General features: G+C 48.4%; 1 protein-coding gene across 1 annotated transcript; it reads left to right on the top strand.

The window, feature by feature from the left end:
* The first annotated feature begins 13,828 nt into the window (after positions 1-13,828).
* Positions 13,829-15,615, top strand: LOC101781728 (flotillin-like protein 1). Its single transcript, XM_022822963.1, has 2 exons — positions 13,829-15,382; positions 15,456-15,615. Exon 1 carries the CDS (start codon positions 13,924-13,926, stop codon positions 15,376-15,378), a length of 1,455 nt encoding a protein of 484 aa, XP_022678698.1. The 5' UTR covers positions 13,829-13,923; the 3' UTR covers positions 15,379-15,382; positions 15,456-15,615.
* The last annotated feature ends 4,726 nt before the right edge of the window (positions 15,616-20,341 follow it).

The following is a 20,341-nucleotide window of genomic DNA, read 5'->3' as shown; positions in this document are numbered from 1 at the left end:
AGGATGAGCAAGAGCTAAGCTTAGGGGGACTGTTGATGCTCGTTATTTGCACACTTTTAGTGTTATTTAACTAGTGTTTTCATGCTTATTCTTACACTAACCTGCCACTTGGCACATGAAATAACCTCATTATTGCATATACATTGTAGTTTGGAGCATGTTGTGTTTTGGCAGGAAATGCGACATAATCATGAGCATTTTCACAAGGAGCTCAATGAATATTTGGACATGGGTCATCAAGGGAAGCAAGCATGAGGAAGAAGAGGGCCAAGAGGGTCAGAAAGGGCCCAAGCCGATTGGCCTAGGACCATCTGGGCCGATCGGCCTGGCCCATTCCAGGGTTTGGTCGACCTCCCATTTCTTCAGCGTGAAGTCTACGATGATCTTTAGGGTTTTTTTCACTGACCTTGACCTAGAGTCGCCGCCTATTGGAGACTATAAATACAACCCCATTGGATCAAGGTGAGAGAAAGGAAGGAAAGAGGAGAACACCACGCAAACACCATCCACCGCCACCACAACTAGAAAAAATGGAGATAAGATTGGATCTAGATGAGGCCACGCGAAAAGGAGCACCATAGGAGGGGAAAACCCCCTGAGCCGATCGGCTCAGAGGTGCCCAAGCCGGTCGGCCTGGGTCTTTCCTGCCCCCGATCGTTGTCAACTTTGGTCCAGTTGATCTACAGGGCGTCCTTTAACCCAAAATTCTTCAACATGTGTAAGATCATGGGGTAATACCTCTGTTTGTCCTCGAGGTTGCATGGAGATCTTTATTTGTAGTCGTCGAACCTCTTTGTGAGATCAATCTATTATCTTTCATATCTTGATCAAAAGGACACATTGATCAAAAGGAATGTACCAAGGACACATTGATCAAAAGGACACATTGATCAAAAGGAGATCTTGATCAAAAGGACACATTACGGTTCACAAATTGGCATGCTAACTGCCGTTGAAACTACCGTACCAAGGACACATTGATCAAAAGGAATGTGTGGGTGCCCAAGGTTCTTGTGACTAACGCTCTAGGACCCAACTCTCATTGGGTATCTAAAACACAAGGCTAATTTGTTTTGTAGTCTTACTCCGCTAGTGGAACTAAATGGGTGATTAATACTGAATGCACCAATCATATGACCGGCGAGAAGGTAATGTTCTCTTCTTGTGAAATGAAGAAAAATCCAAAATAAAAGATTTTGTTTGGTGACAATAGTGAAGGAACCATTGTTGGTCTAGGTAAAATGGCTATCTCAACTGAATACTCAATTTCTAATGTTTATTTGGTTGAATCTTTGGACTATAATTTGTATATCCATGTCACAACTTTGTGAGATGGGTTACAATTATTTGTTCTCTAATAAGGGTGTGACTGTTTTTAGAAGAAGCGATGACTCCGTTGCTTTCAAGGGTGAACTCAAGGGAAAGCTTTATCTAGTGGATTTTGCCTCGGATAAAGCTCAACTCGATACATGCTTAATCATAAAGTCTAGCTTGAGTTGGCTTTAGCATCACCAACTAGCTCATGTTGGGATGAATAATCTCAATAAGCTTCTAAAGGGGGAACACATCCTAGGACTAACAAATGTGCACTTTGAGAAAGATAGAATTTGTAGTGTTGTCAAGCCGGGAAGAAAGTTGGTGCCCCTCATCCCTCCAAGAGCATTCTCACTACCACAAGACCATTGGAGTTATTGCATATGGATATTTTTGGTCCCATGGCATATGTTAGCATTGGGGGAAACAAATATGGCTTTGTCATTGTTGATGATTACTCTCGGTATACATGGGTATTCTTTTTACATGACAAGAGTGAAGTTCAAGGAATATTCAAGAAGTTTGCAACTAGAGCACAAAATAAGTTTGCAGTGAAGATCAAGAGAGTAAGAAGTGACAATGGCACCGAGTTCAAGAACACCAACATTGAAGGGTATCTTGACAAGGAAGGCATTGGTCATGAATTCTCCATCTCATACACACCACAACAAAATGGGATTGTGGAGAGAAAGAATAGGACTCTCATTGAAGCCGCAATAACAATGCTTGATGAATACAAGACTTCAGATCAATTTTGGGCGGAAGCGGTCGACACGACATGTCATGCTATCAACCATATATATCTTCACAAGATGTTGCACAAGACCGCCTACGAGCTTGTAACCGGTAAAAAGCCTAATGTGTCTTAATTTAGAGTTTTTGGTAGTAAGTGCTTCATTCTCAACAAGAAGCCCAAAAGCTCTAAGTTTGCACCTAAAGTTGATGAAGATTTTCTTCTTGGTTATGCCTCAAATACTCATGGCTACCGTATCTTCAACAAAATCACCAGTTGCGTTGAAGTTGCGTGTGATGTGACATTTGATAAATCTAATGGCTCTCAAGTAAAGCAAGTTGCTTCACATGTTGTAGATGATGAAGAACCCCCATCTAAAGCTATTGAGAAGATGGCCACAGGAGAAATCAAGCCTCAAGAGAAGAATGAGGATTGTGCTACAAGCTATGAGCCTACAAATCAAGAAACCGCTGCGTGTTCCCAAAATTCTGGAGAAACTTGCGAAAATTCCGCAAGTTCTGGAAACTCCGGACAAATCTCCAGAAACTTCGGAGATGCTGATGAAGATGCACAACATCAAGCTGAGGATGATGATTTGATTCAACATCAAGCTCCTAATCCACATCCAAGAGTTCATCTAAGTGTTCAACATGATCATCCCATGGATAACATCCTAGGAAGCATTCAAAGAGGGGTAACCACTCATTCAAGATTAGTAAATTTTTGTGAACATTACTTCTTTGTTTCCTCTTTGGAACCTCTTAAGGTAGATGAGGTGTTGGATGATCTGGATTGGGTGATGGCCATGCAAGAAGAGTTGAACAACTTCACTCGGAATGAAGTGTCCCTAGTGGAACGCCCGAAGCAAAATGTCATTAGAACAAAATGGATGTTTCGAAAAAAACAAGACGAGCATGGCGTGGTGACAAGAAACAAGGCTAGATTGGTGGCTCAAGGGTTCACTCAAATTGAGGGATTGGATTTTGGTGAAACCTATGCACCGGTGTCAAGACTTGAAGCTATTCGCATATTATTAGCATTTGCCACTAATCATGATTTCAAGATTTACCAAATGGATGTCAAGAGTGCCTTCTTGAATGGTCCTATATCTGAAGTGGTATATGTTGAGCAACCGCTGGGCTTTAGAGATCCAAAATTTCTCAACCACATCTACAAGCTCCATAAGGCACTCTATGGGCTCAAGCAAGCTCCTAGAGCATGGTATGAATGCCTTAAGGACTTTCTCCTATGGAAAGGCTTTGAAATAGGCAAATCCGATCCTACTCTCTTCACTCACAGTGATCTATTTGTGTGCCAAATATATGTCGATGACATAGTATTTTGTTCTACTAACAAAGTATGGTGTGATGAGTTTAGTAGGATCATAACAAAGAGATTTGAGATGTCCATGATGGGAGAGTTGAAGTTCTTTCTTGGATTTCAAATCAAGCAACTAAAGGATGGCACCTTCATAAGTCAAACATAGTACACTCAAGATATGCTCAATAAGTTTAACATGGAGAATGCCAAGCCCATCAAGATGCCAATGCCATCAATGGACATCTTGTTCTAAATAAGGATGGTAAGAGTGTGGATCAAAAGGTATATCGATCTATGATTGGCTCTTTGCTTTACCTTTGTGCATCTAGGCCTGATATTATGCTTAATGTGTGCATGTGTGCGAGATTTCAAGCCAATCCTAAGGAATGTCATCTAATGGCTGTTAAGAGAATTTTAAGATACTTGGTACACACTCCTAACCTTGGCTTATGGTATCCTAAAGGCTCCACTTTCAATCTACTTGGCTATTCCGATTCGGATTATGCCGGTTGCAAGGTAGATAGAAAGAGTACATCGGGGTCTTGTCAATTTCTTGGTAGGTCCTTGGTGTCTTGGAGTTCCAAGAAACAAACTTCCGTTGCCCTATCCACTGCCAAGGCCGAGTATGTTGCAGCCGGTCCTTGTTGTGCTCAACTACTTTGGATGAGGTTCACTTTGAGTGACTTTGGTTGTGAGTTTAGCAAGATATCTCTCTTGTGTGACAATGAGAGTGCTATCAAGCTAGCTAACAACCTCATAAACTATTCAAGAACAAAGCACATAGACATAAGACACCATTTCCTAAGAGACCACGAAGCCAAAGGAGATATCGCTCTTAGCCTTGTGAGCACCGAAAAGCAACTAGCCAATATCTTCACAAAGCCCCTTGATGAGCAAAGGTTTTGTGCTCTGAGGAGTGAGCTAAATATCTTGGATTCTCGTAACTTGTCTTGAGATCATGTGCATGATTGTGTGATCTAGTGTAGATGTTTCTTTTTCCAAAAGAAAAATTTTCTTGAAAAATTCAAGTGTGACTTTCATTGAAAAATATTTGGAGTTCTTAGTTCTCTCACTTGGATCATTGTTCTTATTGGTTGATTGTTGGCTGGTCTCAAGTGGTAGAATATCTCATGATCATATATATTACTACCATATTTCTCTAAATCTATCTCAAATCAAATTCCACTCAAATCTATTTGTTGTTAGCCAGGGGGAGTGGAGTATCCGGAACTTTTTCCGGAAACTCCGCAAGTTGCGGAATCTCCAGAACTTTTTCTGAAAATTTCCGTAACTTGATGGGTTTTACTTTTTACCCCAAGAAGTTACCGATTCATTCTCTTTTACTCTTACTGCCGACTTCTCTCTCCTCCCCTCTCTCCTCCCTCTCACCTCCTCGGGTGATTTGGAGATTTAGCCACCAAAATCATGCAAGATCATCAAGGAAGGTGTCACTCAACAAGGAGATTCACGTGATGGTGTTGAATTTGAAGTTTGAAGGCTCTCTCATCCCTCTCCAAAAGTATCCCGAGTTCATCTCGCCCGATCTATCAATGTAGGTTGTTTCCTAGGATTCTTTTTGGATAGAACTCTTCTCTAGATAGAATAGACCTTGGATCTACAATTTCATCTCAATCCCATGACGGATTCATAGTGTATGACATATTAGGGTTTTGGTCTGTGAGTTCCAGAATATTCTGAAAAAGTGTTCTAGAATCTCCGCAACTTGTGGACACTCCGAACATTTTTTTGGAATCTCCACAAATCGCCACTCAAACCCCTCATGTTGATTACTCTCTGAATTTTTCATGTTTTCTTTCCCTCATATATTATTTATTCCATGTCAGATGGGAAGGGAGAAGAGGGACTCTCACACTCATGAGGTGTAAAGGAGAACCAAATCCCGACATGATCCAAATCCTCCAAGATATGCTAGTGATGACAGTGATGAGGAAGAAGAGGAAGTGGAAGAGGAAGAGCAGTTCACTGTTGTTCATCGGAACAAGGGGAAGGAAAAGGTTGGAGACGGCTCCTGTATTAGACCTCACCCTCGCCGCAAGCCCCAAGCTCCATACATCTCTCGGAGTGATCTCGTGCCTCCCTCCAAACCACCCAAGCTTACCAAAGGTCTAGCACATGCACTCTGTCCTGAAACTCCAGAATGGCTAGTTGCCACCTTCCCTCCCGATCAAAGAGTCATAAAACTCCAATCGTCCTCTGTGATCCATGTCTTCCCCAAGGCTATATTGAAAATCTTCCTAGGAACTACTACAAAAATTCAGTTGCATTTAGAGCTGAGAGAGATGAGAATCCCTACAGGTATGGGAAGATCGAAGGGATTGATGAAATGTTTTGGAATGAGTTCCATAGGGATTTCTACTTGACTTTGATGAGGAGGCCAGAAAACCAGGCCAAGAACAAGGCTCCTATTGTCAAGATGTGTTATGTGGATGGGCCATATTATGAGAAGTCAAGCAATGAGACATTCAAAGAAATGATTGCCAAGTGCAAGGAGTTTGGTCTCTATGATATCATGAGCTTTAGGTACAATTGGAACAAAGAGATCCTTGCTCAATTTCACTCTTCTTTCTACTACAACAGTGGCTCCAACTCTATTCATTGGACTACTATGGGCAAAAAGTATGCTATTGACTACATGACTTTCTCAAGACTCTTGGCTCTTAGCCTCACGGATGAGACTCATGATCCTATCCATGTTGAGTACAAGGTCAAGCCAAAGGATGCACCCTCCTTTTTCTATAATCCCATTCTTGCACAAGAGGGTAAGGCCAACAGTCTTTTACCATACTACTACATCTTCAATCAATTCTTTAGGGAGACTATTGATCCTAAGGGAGGAGATGCTACCACACTTCACTGCTATGCCGTTAATATCCTCAACCGTGTGGCACCCGGGGGCAAGCCTTTTTGCATCTTTGACTATATTTGGAATGAACTTCGTCGGGCCATGAATGATTCTAGGAAGAGTCTTCCCTATGCACCATAACTCATGTATATGATTGATAGGGGCACCAAGGTCATTCACCGAACAGATGTTTCCCATGAGCCTCTTCATGTTTGTCCCCGTGATGGTGATGCTCCTCGCCGCTCCAAGAAGACTCCGCACTATGCTGGTTCCTCTAGCCAAGCACCTCAATATGATGATGAGCCATATCCTTCTTCTCCTCCTAGGCAGCCCCACAAGCCAAGAGGTCCATGATTAAGAGGGTGCTTAGGAGCATGTTTTGTATGTGCAAGCATATGGCTCGTGAGATCAATGAGAATAGGCGTGACATCATTGAGATCAAGGCTTCTCAAGGACTTTCGGTTGACACCTATCATGAGCTGCCCGAGTTTGATGATCGTTTCGTCGAGTGGGATGTCATGGATGCCGCTAAGGCCATTGCTGCTACTCCTTCTCCTATCCCAGCTGCACCTGTGAGCTCTTCTCACCCTCGCCGCTCCATGCGCGCCACCTACGTTGAGGAAGAAGAGGAAGAGGACGAGGATGACAATAAGGAGGAGGAGGACGAGGACTACGACAACGACGAGGAGCTGCTACTATTTCATTTCCTTTTTGGCACTTGATGCCAAAGGGGGAGTGAATGGATGGATGAATTTGTGTATCGAACTATGTCTTTAAATTTCCTATGGTGTGTAAGACTATGTGAGAATGAGAATATGTAATGAGTGTGTTGTGATGCTTTAAAACTGCTATTATTTATCTAAGGATGCTTATGTGTTAGTTTAGAAAATTTCTATGATGATTGTTATTTGAGTATGGCAGAATGTACGGAGATTTCGGAAAAATGTTCGTAAATTCCGTAACTTGCGAAAATTTCCGGAGATTTCTACGGTATCTCCAGACAATCTGACATCCTTCTCTCATTTTCTTTTGTTGAATGCATAATCTGTCATGAGCATCACGATTATATGTTTTCAGGGCAGTCTTTGCATCCCACTATCTAAGATATGTGTTTCCCTCATGATTCTCACCAATGTTGTGCAAATTGACTTTTTAAAGGTCATTTTGGAATTCAATTCTCATGGAACACATTAAGGGGGAGTAACACATGATCTATTTCTATATTGAGATTCATTATATTCTTATTTGTAAGACTTAAGCATGTTGTCATCAATCACCAGAAAGGGGGAGATTGAAGAGTATATTGGCCCTCTAAGTGGGTTTTGGTGAGTTAAGGACACAAGCTCAAGTGTCTAACGAACTTTCAAGTGTATGAGCAGGTTTGAAAAGATTGGTTGACATGTAGATCTTGTGATGACCCTCAAAAAGGAAATGATGATGTATATGGCATACCATGAAGGCTAAATTTATTTTCAGTTTGAATTTGAGTTTAGGAATGCCATACTATTAAGAGGGATGCATAATCTTTGGTCTTTATATTGAAAAAGGTGCTCTAGATAACCTAACCAACCTATGAGAGACACCTTACACCTGCACATCACATGGGGATATTTAAAATGGTGCTGACTTGAGAGCTCTGGAGAATTCCGAAGAAAGTTCCGTAATAATCCGGAGGTTCCAGAGTTTCCGGAGAAAGTTCCAGAAATCTTCGGAACTTAACATTCTAATGGCTAGTTTTGGGGTGAAGGGGTATAAATACCCACTCACCCCCTCTCACAGTTACTCTCTTGACCTAACTTCATGCTGAGCTTCAAAAAAGCATTCAAGTCCCCCCTTCACTCCCCTTCAACTTGCTTTGTGAGATTTGATGGGGATTTAAGGAGGGATTCAAGGGAAGGGAAAGAGAGAGTGCTAGTGAGCTGATTTACCATCTCTTGAGCACCTTGTTCTTCGTGAAGCCGGTGATTTCATGTTTGTTACTCTTGGAGCTTCAAGCTCTGAGCCGGCTAGGCGTTGCCCATGGAGCATCCAAGGTTGTGGCTGCCTACAAGAAGTTTATATGACCCTGACGATTGAGTAAGTGAATCTAGCTCGATCTTTGTGGTTGCTAGAGTGAGGAAAGTGGTTTAGGGTGAAAAGCCCACCCTTTGCAAGTTCCTCAACAGAGACGTAGGCTTCTAGTGTGGAGCTGAACTGCGGTAAACAAATCCTTGTATCTCTTGTGCTTGTTATTCTTCATTTCATTCATATTCAAGCATAGAACATATTTTTACAGTTTGTGCTCAATCTCCTTATCTATGAGGATGCTTGCTCTTCTATCTTGTTCCTGAGGCTCAGTATATTTTGTTGCATATCCTATTTTTAGTGATTTACTTTTGGTCAAGTATTGCATAAGGTTGTAGTTCAAAATCGCATTTCTTTGGATATTCCAAAGATTTCTCCAGAAATTACGTGAGTTACGAAATTTCCGGAACAATCTCCGGAAACTCCGGAAGTTTCTGATAAACTTTTTCAAGTTGTGTAAAATTTCAGTTCGACTATTCACCCCCCTCTAGTCGACATACTAGATCCTTTCAGCTGGATGATCGGCTTGGGCTTCACTAGGCCGATCGGCCTGGACTACTTCTGAGCTTGCTAGCCTTGTTCGTTGCTTGTTCGGGGCTTTATCCAAAAAAATATACTTTTAGGTCCAATTTCCTAAAAAACAGAATATCCTCCAAAATACAATGCATACGCGAAAATAGGGTTATTTCAAGTGTCAAGTGGCGAGTTAGTATAAGAATATGTATGAAAACACCACTTAAATTGCACTAAAAGTGTGTAAATAATAAGCGTCAACAGTCCGCCACCCTCACCGCACGCCGCCTCCTCTGCCGTCACCGGACTGCCGTGCACCTCCGCCGATCGTCCCCGTTGCCGCGCCGCTGCTCCATTGTGCGGATTGCGCACCGCCCGTCAGCTAACCCTAGCTAGGATTTCTGCCGAGCCATCGCCGATTTCGGCCGCACCGCGCCGCCTCCAGTCGTTGGCTGCTGTCCATCGGCCCGCCGCTGCCTCCTCTGCCCTCCACTACTCTTCTCTTGCAAGACCTCTGCAGTGGTGATACTCCATCTAATCTGCCTCCAAATTTCTTTTGAATTTGATCAAATTTCGGTGCAAATTCATCTGTTGGGTAGCTTAGATGTGAAATTGGAGGTATCCTGCATGTTTCGGATTAGCTCTTCCATCTATCCATTAACTGAGTTATCACCTCATGCCTTTTGCTCAAGTTAAGGTTCAGTTTGTTCAAAATTTGAGTAAATTTGCTCTGTCTATGATCCTACATGATAATATCTTCTTGGACAGTATCAATCTCAGGGCTTTGAGTACTTTTCATTGAGCATCATCATGTTCTACTCGGCTCCATAATTTTTGCTCAATTTGTAGAACATTCTTGATGTATCATAATCAAAATTGAGGAAAACATTGGTTCTGTCCATGATATCAGTTTATCATAATCTTGTCCTAGGAGGAATCTCCCATGCACGTCTGTATGTGTTGAGCTTATCATCCACTAGAATTATAAAAAATTAGGCTCAATCATTCTTTTGCTATGCTTAAGGACTTGCTTACCCGTAGTTTTCATTACTTATTATATCCCTCTCTTGCCATTCTATAATCTTTCACCTTATCTCATGTAGATGGCAAGCGACAAAAGGAAGGGTAAGGTAGTTGTGCTGCCAAAGAAGAAGAAGAGCAAGTCAGATAAAAGGTGGGAGCGAGTTTTGAGAGTACCAGATACTCAGGGGCAGCCTCAGAGGGGCATCCGGATTGGTGAGCCTGCTCAGGGCTCTTCAGCTGCACAGGCAGAGCAGTGTCAGTTAAGTGCTCAGGCCGCACTCGTCAGACAGAGACAGCTTCACCTGCTCCCACGCAGCACTCCGGTCATCTAGGGTAGTGTTCAGAGGCCCGCTCAGCAGCGTGCCGCACCAATGTACTTTCCCTAAACAACGGTTACTCTCCCGGTCTCTGCTTATTAATTCCACGCAAGGCACCCTTTGGGAGATACGAAACGACGTTATAGTAACGTCACCGTTGCCGCGCACGTCATGCACACGGGCAAGATATCAACGTGCACCACGAATGTACGCAGGTCGCCATCTCCATTTCTTTGTCAAAAAGGTGGCACGCCAAAGCCAGCAGATCGATCGATCGATCGATCGAAACCATGCACCAATATGATGCACGGATCAACGTAGGGTTCGCCGGAGAAGCGAGGGCCACGAATGGACTCGAGCCAATTCGAAGCTGGGGAAGTAGCCAGGATTGGATCATCTCCGGCGTCGTAGCTGGCCGTGAGGGAAGAGCAGATGGGGTTCAGGCCTTCGGGGTTGTGATGGTCAACGGGGAGGTGGGGGAGGTGGGGGAGGTGCAGATGGCCGGAACGCGTGTGGATGCTCGGAGCCGAGCCGGCGAGCCGAGAGGACGAGTCCGCTAGGCATTGGGAAGACGAGCCGAGCCGAGCAAGGTGGGAGAACTGCGGTCGGATTGATGCGTAGTCGGTCCCTTTCTGTAGGTTGTTCTGTGGCCGGCTACAAAGAAACATTTCTATATATATATGTATGTATGTGTGTGTATATGTGTGTGTGTGTGTGTGTATATATATATATATATATATATATATATATATATATATATCCCATGTGCGCCGCTCGCGAGTTCACCTGCATCTGCGACTCTGCGTTGCGATCGAGGACAGGACAGGCAGCGGCTTTTACCTCTTTCGATATAGGCCCTGTTTGTATCCGCTTATTTCCCGCTTATCGGTGGAAATAAGCTATAAACCCACCCAAACGCTTTGATTGTTTCCCGCTTGCTACGTAAGCCGCTTAGTGCACAAGTTGGGAAACAACTGGCATCCGGCTTATTGTGTAAGCGGGCCGGGAGACGCTTCTCCAATAAGCGAATGAAATTTACCCCCGCTGCCCCTCACCCACCGACGCTCCAGTTGTCCACCCCGCGCCTCCCGCGACCGCCGCCGGCACCCGTCGGTCGCCAGGTCCCGCCGCCGCCGCTCGGTTCCTGTCCGCCGCCGCCGCTCCCGCGCCTCCCGCGAGCGCCACCGGCTCCCATCCGCCGCCCGATCCCGTCCGCCGCCCGATCCCATCGCCGGGTCCCGCCGCCTGCAGATCCCGGCGTCGGCGCTCGGTTCCTGTCCGCCGCCACCGCCCCCACGCCTCCCGCGACCGCCGTCGGCTCCCGTCCGCCGGGCTTGCCCCCACCGCCGGCCTTGGCCCCTGGCGGCTTGGCCCCCGCCGCCAGCTCCCGTCCACCGCCGTTGCCCCTGCAACCGACGCAGGTGCCGTCCGCCGGGCTTGGCCCCACCGCCGGGCTTGGCCTCTGGCGGCTTGGCCCCCGCCGCCGGCTCCCGTCCGCCGCCGCCACCCCTGCAACCGACACCGGGTGCCGTCCACCGGGCTTGCCCCCGCCGCCGGGCTTGGCCCCTGGCGGCTTGGCCCCCGCCGCCGGCCTTGGCCCCTGGAGGCTTGGCCCTCGCCGCCAGGCTTAGCCCCCGCCACCGGGCTTAGCCCCTCATATTCACAATAAAAATGAGCTATTATCAGTTCAGGTCAATTTACCAACCTGGACAGACAATCGACATAAAATAATCGGGATTGCCAAACACCCTGCTTATTCAGACAGCAGATTCTCCAGGCAGCAGGCTTATCAAATAAGCTTGCTTGCCAGATAAGCGAGTTTCAGAAAAGCGTATACAAACAGGGTCATACTCCACCGGGGATGGTGTTCCCTGGAAAGAGAGGCGCGTAAGTCGTCGTCGCTTCAAAGGTGAAACCAAAGAAGATAATCGTGCTTTTTTCAGATGGTTCGATAGAATTTTCTGAACGGAACTTGCTGAACGATTTAAAGGTGAAACCAAAGGAGTATATGTAGTCGTACTTGATTGAAACTAGGAACATGTACTGGTCCAAAGGGGACAACTGGATAAGCACCTCGTAGACTTCAAGCGCAAACGTATCAATGGAAGCAAGCGGCGGTCTTATTTCTCGGCTGTCGAATAAATGGTACTTTTTTTTTCGTGATCGTAGGTACCTAGCAATTGCATGGAGTTAGAGGGGAATGAGTTGTCAACCATATCCAGTTCAGAACAACCTGGGGGAAAAACTAGGGTAGACTAGACATTGTTTCCGAAGAAGAGAAATCGTATTGTTTATGTAATTCTTACGCAGAACGATAATTTCAAACCACTACTTGTAATACATCTTTACAACAAAAACGGCTGTATAGCATGAATGTCAAAGTCAACTCGAAGTCGTGCAAGCTGGTGTTGTCCTTGCAAAATCTAGTTACAAGAAAAGCTGAAGAGATTGAATAATCTCCGGAGAAACCACCAAAGAATGCACGAACTAATTAAGGAGAAGATGATGGGGAGAAGCAACCGTGTGGTGTTCAACATTGTGGCCTCAACCATGCCGGAGACCAAAACATGGCTCTAGTATCGATCGGATCCTAGCATCAGGTTCTATGATCCGGAAACCTTAGCCCCACCCTTTCATAACTATTTGCTTACCACTTGCATCTTCTATAAATTGAGAAGGTTTAAAATAAACCACCTCCATCCTAAAATATAATACTCCCTCCGTTCCACTATTCGTTTTGAGTTTTCTAGATGCCTAGCTTTTGGTATGCACCTAGATATATATTATGTCTAGATTCATAGTAAAAATTATATATTAAAAAACCAAAATGAATAGTAATTTGGGACGAAGGAGTAGAATATATATATATATATATATATATATATATATATATATATATCAACGAGTTCCATTATATTTTATATTGTCTATCTAGCTATCTAATGATAGATTTAGCCCCCTAAGTATGTCGAATTCTGGACCCGAAGGTTCAGATTGTATCTTCACTTCATTTTTTTTCGAACAAGTATCTTCACTTCATAGTCCATATATACATAACACTAACCCGGTCGATCGGTTGCGCCGTCTCCCTCTCCTCCCCGGCTGCCATCTTTGCTTCCTTCGGCTCACCTGAGATTTCTTAGAGGAAATCTCTCGAGGCAGGAAAAAGAATGCACCTTTCACCCCTGAAGAAACCAATGTTCAATTGACGTGAATTACGAATAAATTTCAAATAATATCATTGTCCCGATAATATCGCGCCAATGGCAACGAAATTCAGAGCTTGGAAGTCGTCGTAGGCAGAATTATTGTTTAGCAAGTCATGCCGGTCTTCCATGCATATGCCGTCATAATGACTTGTGTAAAATCAGATGAGCGGATTTGTAGATCAGAACACCGCGCCCAAACTCAGGCTGACGGTGGTTTCATGTTAATTGGCGCAATACTCAAGGTGCAGGGATTACATATTTATATCCCGAGTTACTTGGCCAGGACTCTTCGTTACAACAGATTCAAACTGGTTACAAGAGATATACATCAACCTATAGAGTCCCGGCGTATATACTCAAGATATGATTACATTATCTTTATCTCTAACAACTTGTGCACAGGCTGCCACGTTCATAGGGTATATATATATACATGTCGCAGAGATGGGTATTACCCTTCATCCAACTCATTTAGCTAGAACTCTCTAATTCTTTTTCTTTCTCCGATCGTGCACCTCAAAGTTGTACTGCGTTCAAATAAGCTAGACGCCGAGAGCATACAGTACAATGGGGTTCGTCTACCGGATCGCGAGCCCGTCGGAGTACCTGGCGATCACGGGGTACGGCATCAACGACGTGAAGCTCGCGAAGAAGGCATGGATCGCGCCGGGGCAGCGCTGCACCCGCTTCGACATCTCCCCCGTCAACTACACCTTCGAGGTGCAGGCCATGAGCGCGGAGAAGCTCCCCTTTATCCTCCCGGCCGTCTTCACCATCGGCCCCCGCTCCGACGACGAGGAGTGCCTCCTCCGCTACGCCAAACTCATCTCCCCCCACGACAAGCTCTCCCACCACGTGAACGAGCTGGTCAAGGGCGTCATCGAGGGCGAGACCCGCGTGCTGGCGGCGTCCATGACCATGGAGGAGATCTTCCGCGGCACCAAGTCCTTCAAGCAGGCCGTCTTCGAGAACGTGCAGCTGGAGCTCAACCAGTTCGGCCTCATCATCTACAACGCCAACGTGAAGCAGCTGGTGGACGTGCCCGGCCACGAGTACTTCTCGTACCTGGGCCAGAAGACCCAGCAGGAGGCCGTGAACCAGGCCAAGGTGGACGTCGCCGAGGCCCGGATGAAGGGCGAGGTCGGCGCCAAGGAGCGGGAGGGGACGACGCGGCAGAACGCCGCCAAGGTGGACGCGGAGACCAAGGTGTACACGGTGAAGCGGCAGGGGGAGGGCGCCAAGGAGGAGGCCAGGGTGAAGGCGGAGGTGAAGGTGTTCGAGAACGAGCGCGAGGCGGAGGTGGCGGCGGCCAACTCGGAGCTGGCGATGAAGAAGGCCGGGTGGGAACAGCAGGCGCGGGTGGCGGAGGTAGAGGCGGCCAAGGCGGTGGCGATCCGGGACGCCGAGCTGCAGGCGGAGGTGGAGCGCCGGAACGCGGCGAGGCAGACGGAGAAGCTCAAGGCGGAGCACCTCAGCAAGGCCGTCGTCGACTTCGAGATGAAGGTGCAGCAGGCCAACTGGGAGCTCTACAACCGGCAGAAGGCCGCGGAGGCGAAACTGTTCGAACAGGAGAAGGAGGCGGAGGCGCGCCGGGCGGCGGCTGAGGCGTCGTTCTTCGCACGGCGGAGGGAGGCCGAGGCGGAGCTCTACGCCAAGCAGAAGGAGGCCGAGGGGCTGGCGGCCATGGGCGAGGCCCAGAGCGCGTACCTGACGGCGATGCTCGGCGCGCTTGGGGGCAGCTACGGCGCGCTGCGGGACTACCTGATGGTCAGCTCGGGCGTGTACCAGGAGATGGCGCGCATCAACGCCGACGCCATCAGGGGGCTCGAGCCCAAGATCAGCGTGTGGAGCGGCGGCGCCGGTGGAGAGGGCGGCGATGCCAGCGGCGGCGGCGCGATGAAGGAGCTGGCGGGTGTGTACAAGATGCTGCCGCCGCTGCTGACGACGGTGCACGAGCAGACAGGGATGCTGCCGCCGGCGTGGATGGGCACTCTGACGGGCGGCCCCTCAACGTCTAGCTGATGAGGTAGATGTGAAATGTGAAGCTTTGTATTAATTTTCACTTTTTCAAAAGATAAAAAAAGCTTTGTGTTTGCCAGGTGAGTGAGTTTGCAGTAGCTGAGCTGAATCAAGGACATCGCATTAATGTAATGTGCTCCGCATTTGTATCTAAAAAATGGAAACCAGTGAAATTCTTTTTGATTGCTGTATATAACTGCCACATTGTGTAAACAAAATTAAATGAACAACTTGTGCATTTTTAATTGGTTGGAGAATCTGGACATGCAACCCTTTTTTTTTACTGCTCCCGCCTGTTGCAAATTATAGGTCGTTTTGACTTTATTAGATTCATAGACTTTGTTATGTACTTAAATATACTCTATGTCTAGATGCATAATAATATCTATGCATCTAGAAAAGTCAAAACGACATGTAATTTAGGATGGAGGAAGTACTATGAATGCCATTTTTAGTGAAAAACGGAACCCTGTAGCCTAGCTTTGCATCATTTCCCAATTTTTCAGTGCGCATGAAGATCAAGACCATATCATCTTGCGGTGTCCCATGACTAGGCGCCTGTGGCAAGCCATCGAATGGGACGCTGACCCGCATCTGTCTTCCTTCATGGACCTTCGGTACATGCCGCAACTCCATGAAGATATCTCTCCTAAAGCCCAATCCACCATCATCACTGCCATCACCTGGAACATATGGAAATCTAGGAACAACTCCATGTTCAATGGGAATTAAACCACAGTAAGTGCTTCTGACGGATTCCTGTACCACGAGTACCTCCAGGAAGGGGGAATTGATGACCCGTAAAGACGATGACATGAGGCCCAAGGCCTGTCAAGCCTCAGGTGCCCCAAAGCAGCCCAAGGATTCATCACAGCCCATCTCCCAGGCGAAGGTCGGGTGCAACAGGTCTCCTTTCGCCTCCCTACCATGCGGAATGGGACCCGCAGGGGCCAGAAGGTACCACCTACCCCTTGACCAGGGGCGACCGGAGACGCCTCCTGGCGCATTTAATGCAGGCTGAGGGAGGCAGGCTGGCTTCTGCCAATAGGCTTAGGGGTGCGGCCACACCCTTCGAACTGCCCCAGGACTGTCAGGATAGTGAGGCCATACGGCCCGTACGAAGTTCACGCACCCTAGCGTCATCATCACCCTGTCTGCCGTAATGATCCGTCAAGCGTCAGGCATGGCAGCCACGGCAGGCCAGGTACGGACCCATCAAGCGGGATGGGACCCAAAGCATGACGACATGACAACGAGTGGTTGCGAGGTGATAAAGAAGGTCGGGGAAAGCCATGGGGAGCGGCACGCCCCCTCCAAGTTGTTCGCTCCCGACCTGCCTCCGGCATCTCGGGTATAGACATCGTCAATAGCACCCGTCCCTTTCCCTGCTACGAGGTTGGCGCATGGGATGGGGCGTGCGATGGAGCAGGCCGAGCCGTGCGTAAGCAGCCCATGCCGCACAGGAGTTGCCGTACCAGCCGCGCGTAGCCCACAACCAACAAGGGGAACATGACAAAGAGGCTCCATAATGCCAAGAGGGGCTAGGCCACCCCGACCAAGTCACGCCACACACCCTCCTTTCTTCAACATTGTCGCCTGGTCCCCAGCCTATATAAGGGGAACCAAGCCTTCTTTCTCTCTCACACACATTCACAACCACACACACACCTACGCACGCCTGTTTGCAAGCATCCCATTGTAAGCCAGTGCACTCGATCCAAGGAACATGACTCCTGCAGAAACTGGATGTAGGGGACTCCCCGAACTAGTATAGTCCCTCTGTTCTTGTGTACTAGCCATCGATAGTGAGAAAAGCACGACGTATAATCACTAGTCGGTGGTACGAAACACCGATAATTGGCACGCCAGGTAGGGGGAGTCACGCATTCCTCGTTAGATTTTGATGGCTTCCTTTATTTTCAGCGACGGCGCTGCGTCGGGTGGCATCATTCACTTTGGGAGCCTTGAGTTCGTCGTCGACGCTGGGGGTGAGCTGCAGCCCGACCCCAACTTCCTCCTAGCCCAGGCTTTTCGCTTTGGGAGCCTAGACTTCATCACTGACCAGCTAGGTCATCTTCACCTCCTTAAAGAGGGGTTCCCCGTCAAGTCAGAGCCGAAGGGGAAGCCACCCTACAGTGACCCTGCTGCACTGCCCATTGACGGTGACGCCCTAGCGCATCAGATCGATGTGCACCTCGGGCTGAACCCTGAGCCGGAGGCCTACCAGTGCACCTTCTACGCGCTGGCCAACATCTTGACCCAGCTCTCAAGGGAGGCTCTACTCCCTCCGAAGAGTGAGTTCTAGGATACTACGGTCCTGCTGTCGTATGACCTCCGAAACATGGCTCAACTTTTCCAACTGGACCTCGAGCGCCGGCACTATCCCACCCCTGCGAACCCCACGTTTGTGGGAGCGGTGAAGCATGCACTGACATCCTTCCATGACCTAATGGAGGCACACTCCGCGAGCAGTTCATCATCACAGGTTGAGATTGTGCACCGCGACAACCTATCGCAGGAGTGCTTCATGGCTAAGCTCACCGCCCACACTCCGCCCGATGACCAGCACCCCCAGCCATACTAGCTCACCGCTGAGCAGCGGGAGGCTTAACTTCACAAAAAGGTGGAGCACCTGGCCACTGAGGCGGCGGAACTCAACGGTCGCTGCGCGTGCAGCTAGAATGTGACCATGCCGAGGTGAACATGCAACGTGGTGAGCAAGCGGGCAGCACAGCCCGTGTCCACTTCATGCACGACAAGGATAGCCTCCACCACTTCACGCAAGCTAGCCAAAACATGGCCGTTGCGGCAATGACCCTGCGTTCCATCCCTGAGCCGTAGGACCCTGAGGGCCTGCGTATCTATCATGAGCTCAAGGGGCTGCTCGAGGCCATGACGGTCCAGCAGGCGAAAAGTTCCCTCCAGTGAAGATAGGAGGTGAGCAGCAGCCACCGGATGCAGAGCGCGGGTGGCCCTCAAGCCTCCCGCACATCCGTGCCTCCCACATGTAGCCAGCAGGAGGTTGGCCAACCCGCATAAGGGGTGCTAGAGCCACAATGACCCGCCACCTTGGTGCATAGTCACCTAGGTGGCGCCCACCACACGCGACACATGAACAAGGCGCAGCGCTGCGAGCGTACCGAGTCTGACTAACAGTGCCATTACGACCGCAACGACCGCCACAACTATCCTGATCGCTACCACGAGGGCTCATGCTCGCTGACCCTGGATGGCCCAAGCTCGAAGGCTTTTAGGAGAAGGATACGTTCCACGCCCTTCCTTGAGCACTTCCGTGCCCTGACCAACATCAGCAAGTACGCCGGTGACACGAACCCCAGCATTTAGCTGGAGGACTACTGGCTCACTTGCCGAGCTGGTGGCGCCAACGATGACGACTTCATCATCCAGTACTTGCTGATCTTCCTCGCCGATTCAGCTCGAGCGTGGCTAGAATATCTCTAGCTAGGCTGCATCCACAGCTGGTCCGACCTCCGCCGAATCTTCATCGATAACTTTCAAGGTACGTACACCCAACCTGGCAACTCTTGGGACCTCAAGAGCTGCAAGCAAAGGCTCGGGGAGATTCTCCAGGAGTACATCCGCGGCTTCTCCCGATAGTGCAATGAGCTTCCCGATGTGGTCCATGTCGATGTGATCGGGGCATTCATCTCCGGGACCACCTCTAAGACCCTCGTGCACAAGCTCGGGTGTGCCAAGCCTTGCTCTACCAAGGAGCTCCTCGACATTGCCACCAACCACACCTTTGGAGAGGAGGCAGTGGTGGCGATCTTTGATAAAGGGAAGGGTGCGCCCAAGCGGAGCAGCGAGGAGAAGGGTGCCTCCTCCTGCCACAACAACAAGAAGAAAACGAAAAAGAAGCGCCATGATGGCGACCTCATGATAGCAACTGATTGGGCAGGCAAGCAGCCGCAGACGAGGGCAAACCCACCCGCGACCACTTTGAGAAGATGCTCGAGGGACCGTGCCCAAACCACAGTTTCCCCGTGAAGCACCTATACAAGGACTATGACCTTATGAAGTGTTACCTAAGAGGCGACCTCAAGGTCGGAGCAAAGGGGAAGCAGCAGTCGGTCACCAACGTCAACGCTGGGGACAAAGACGCCTTCCCTGAGCCCCGGGACTGCCTCATGATCTTCAACGGCTCTGACTTCTATGAAGGTTGCAAAATGAAGAACATGGCCAAGCAGGTATTAAATGCTCACCCAGTTGCTCTTACCTACCTAAAATAGTCGGATACGGTGATTATCTTTAACAGAATAGATCATCCTGACCATGTCGGGGCGCCCGGAAGGCTCCCCCTTGTTGTGGTCCCAATCATCGCCAACTCTCACCTGTCCAAGGTCCTCATGGATGGGGGCTCCAGCCTCAACATCATGTACATCGCCACCTTGGATGACATGAACATACCAAGGTTGGAGATCCGACCAACTGCGACACCTTTCCATGGGGTCATCCCGGGGAAGCAGGCGGTCCTCCTGGGGTAGATCGACCCGCCCGTCATGTTTGGCACTCATACCAACATTTGTACGGAGATCCTAACCTTTGAGGTGGTGGACTTCGAGGGGTCTTACCACACAATCTTCGAGATCCATGCTATGCAAAGTTCATGGTGATCTCAAACTACACCTACCTCAAGCTCAAGATTCTCGGGCCTTGCGGTGTGATTACGATCAGTGCTAACCCTGAGTTTGCACTTTTCTGCGAAATGGAAAATTGTAAGCTCGTGACACAGACCATCTGCTCCCTTGAATTCTTTGAGATCCAGCAGATCACGCAGGAGGTCGCCTCGGACTCCAACAAAGCCTCGAGCTCGGGGGCCTTCATGCTCATGGAGGACACCAAGGTGGTCCAGGTCGACCCCATGGATTCCAACAAGGTGGCGTGGATTGGCACCACACTGTCCTCACTCATAGACAAATTCTAGAGAATCGAGAAAGAGCGATTA

The sequence above is a fragment of the Setaria italica genome, chromosome IX (assembly GCF_000263155.2).
Source record: "Setaria italica strain Yugu1 chromosome IX, Setaria_italica_v2.0, whole genome shotgun sequence".
NCBI lineage: Eukaryota > Viridiplantae > Streptophyta > Magnoliopsida > Poales > Poaceae > Setaria > Setaria italica.
Note: the sequence above shows the minus strand (reverse complement) of the source record. Positions and strands in the feature narration are given on the sequence as shown.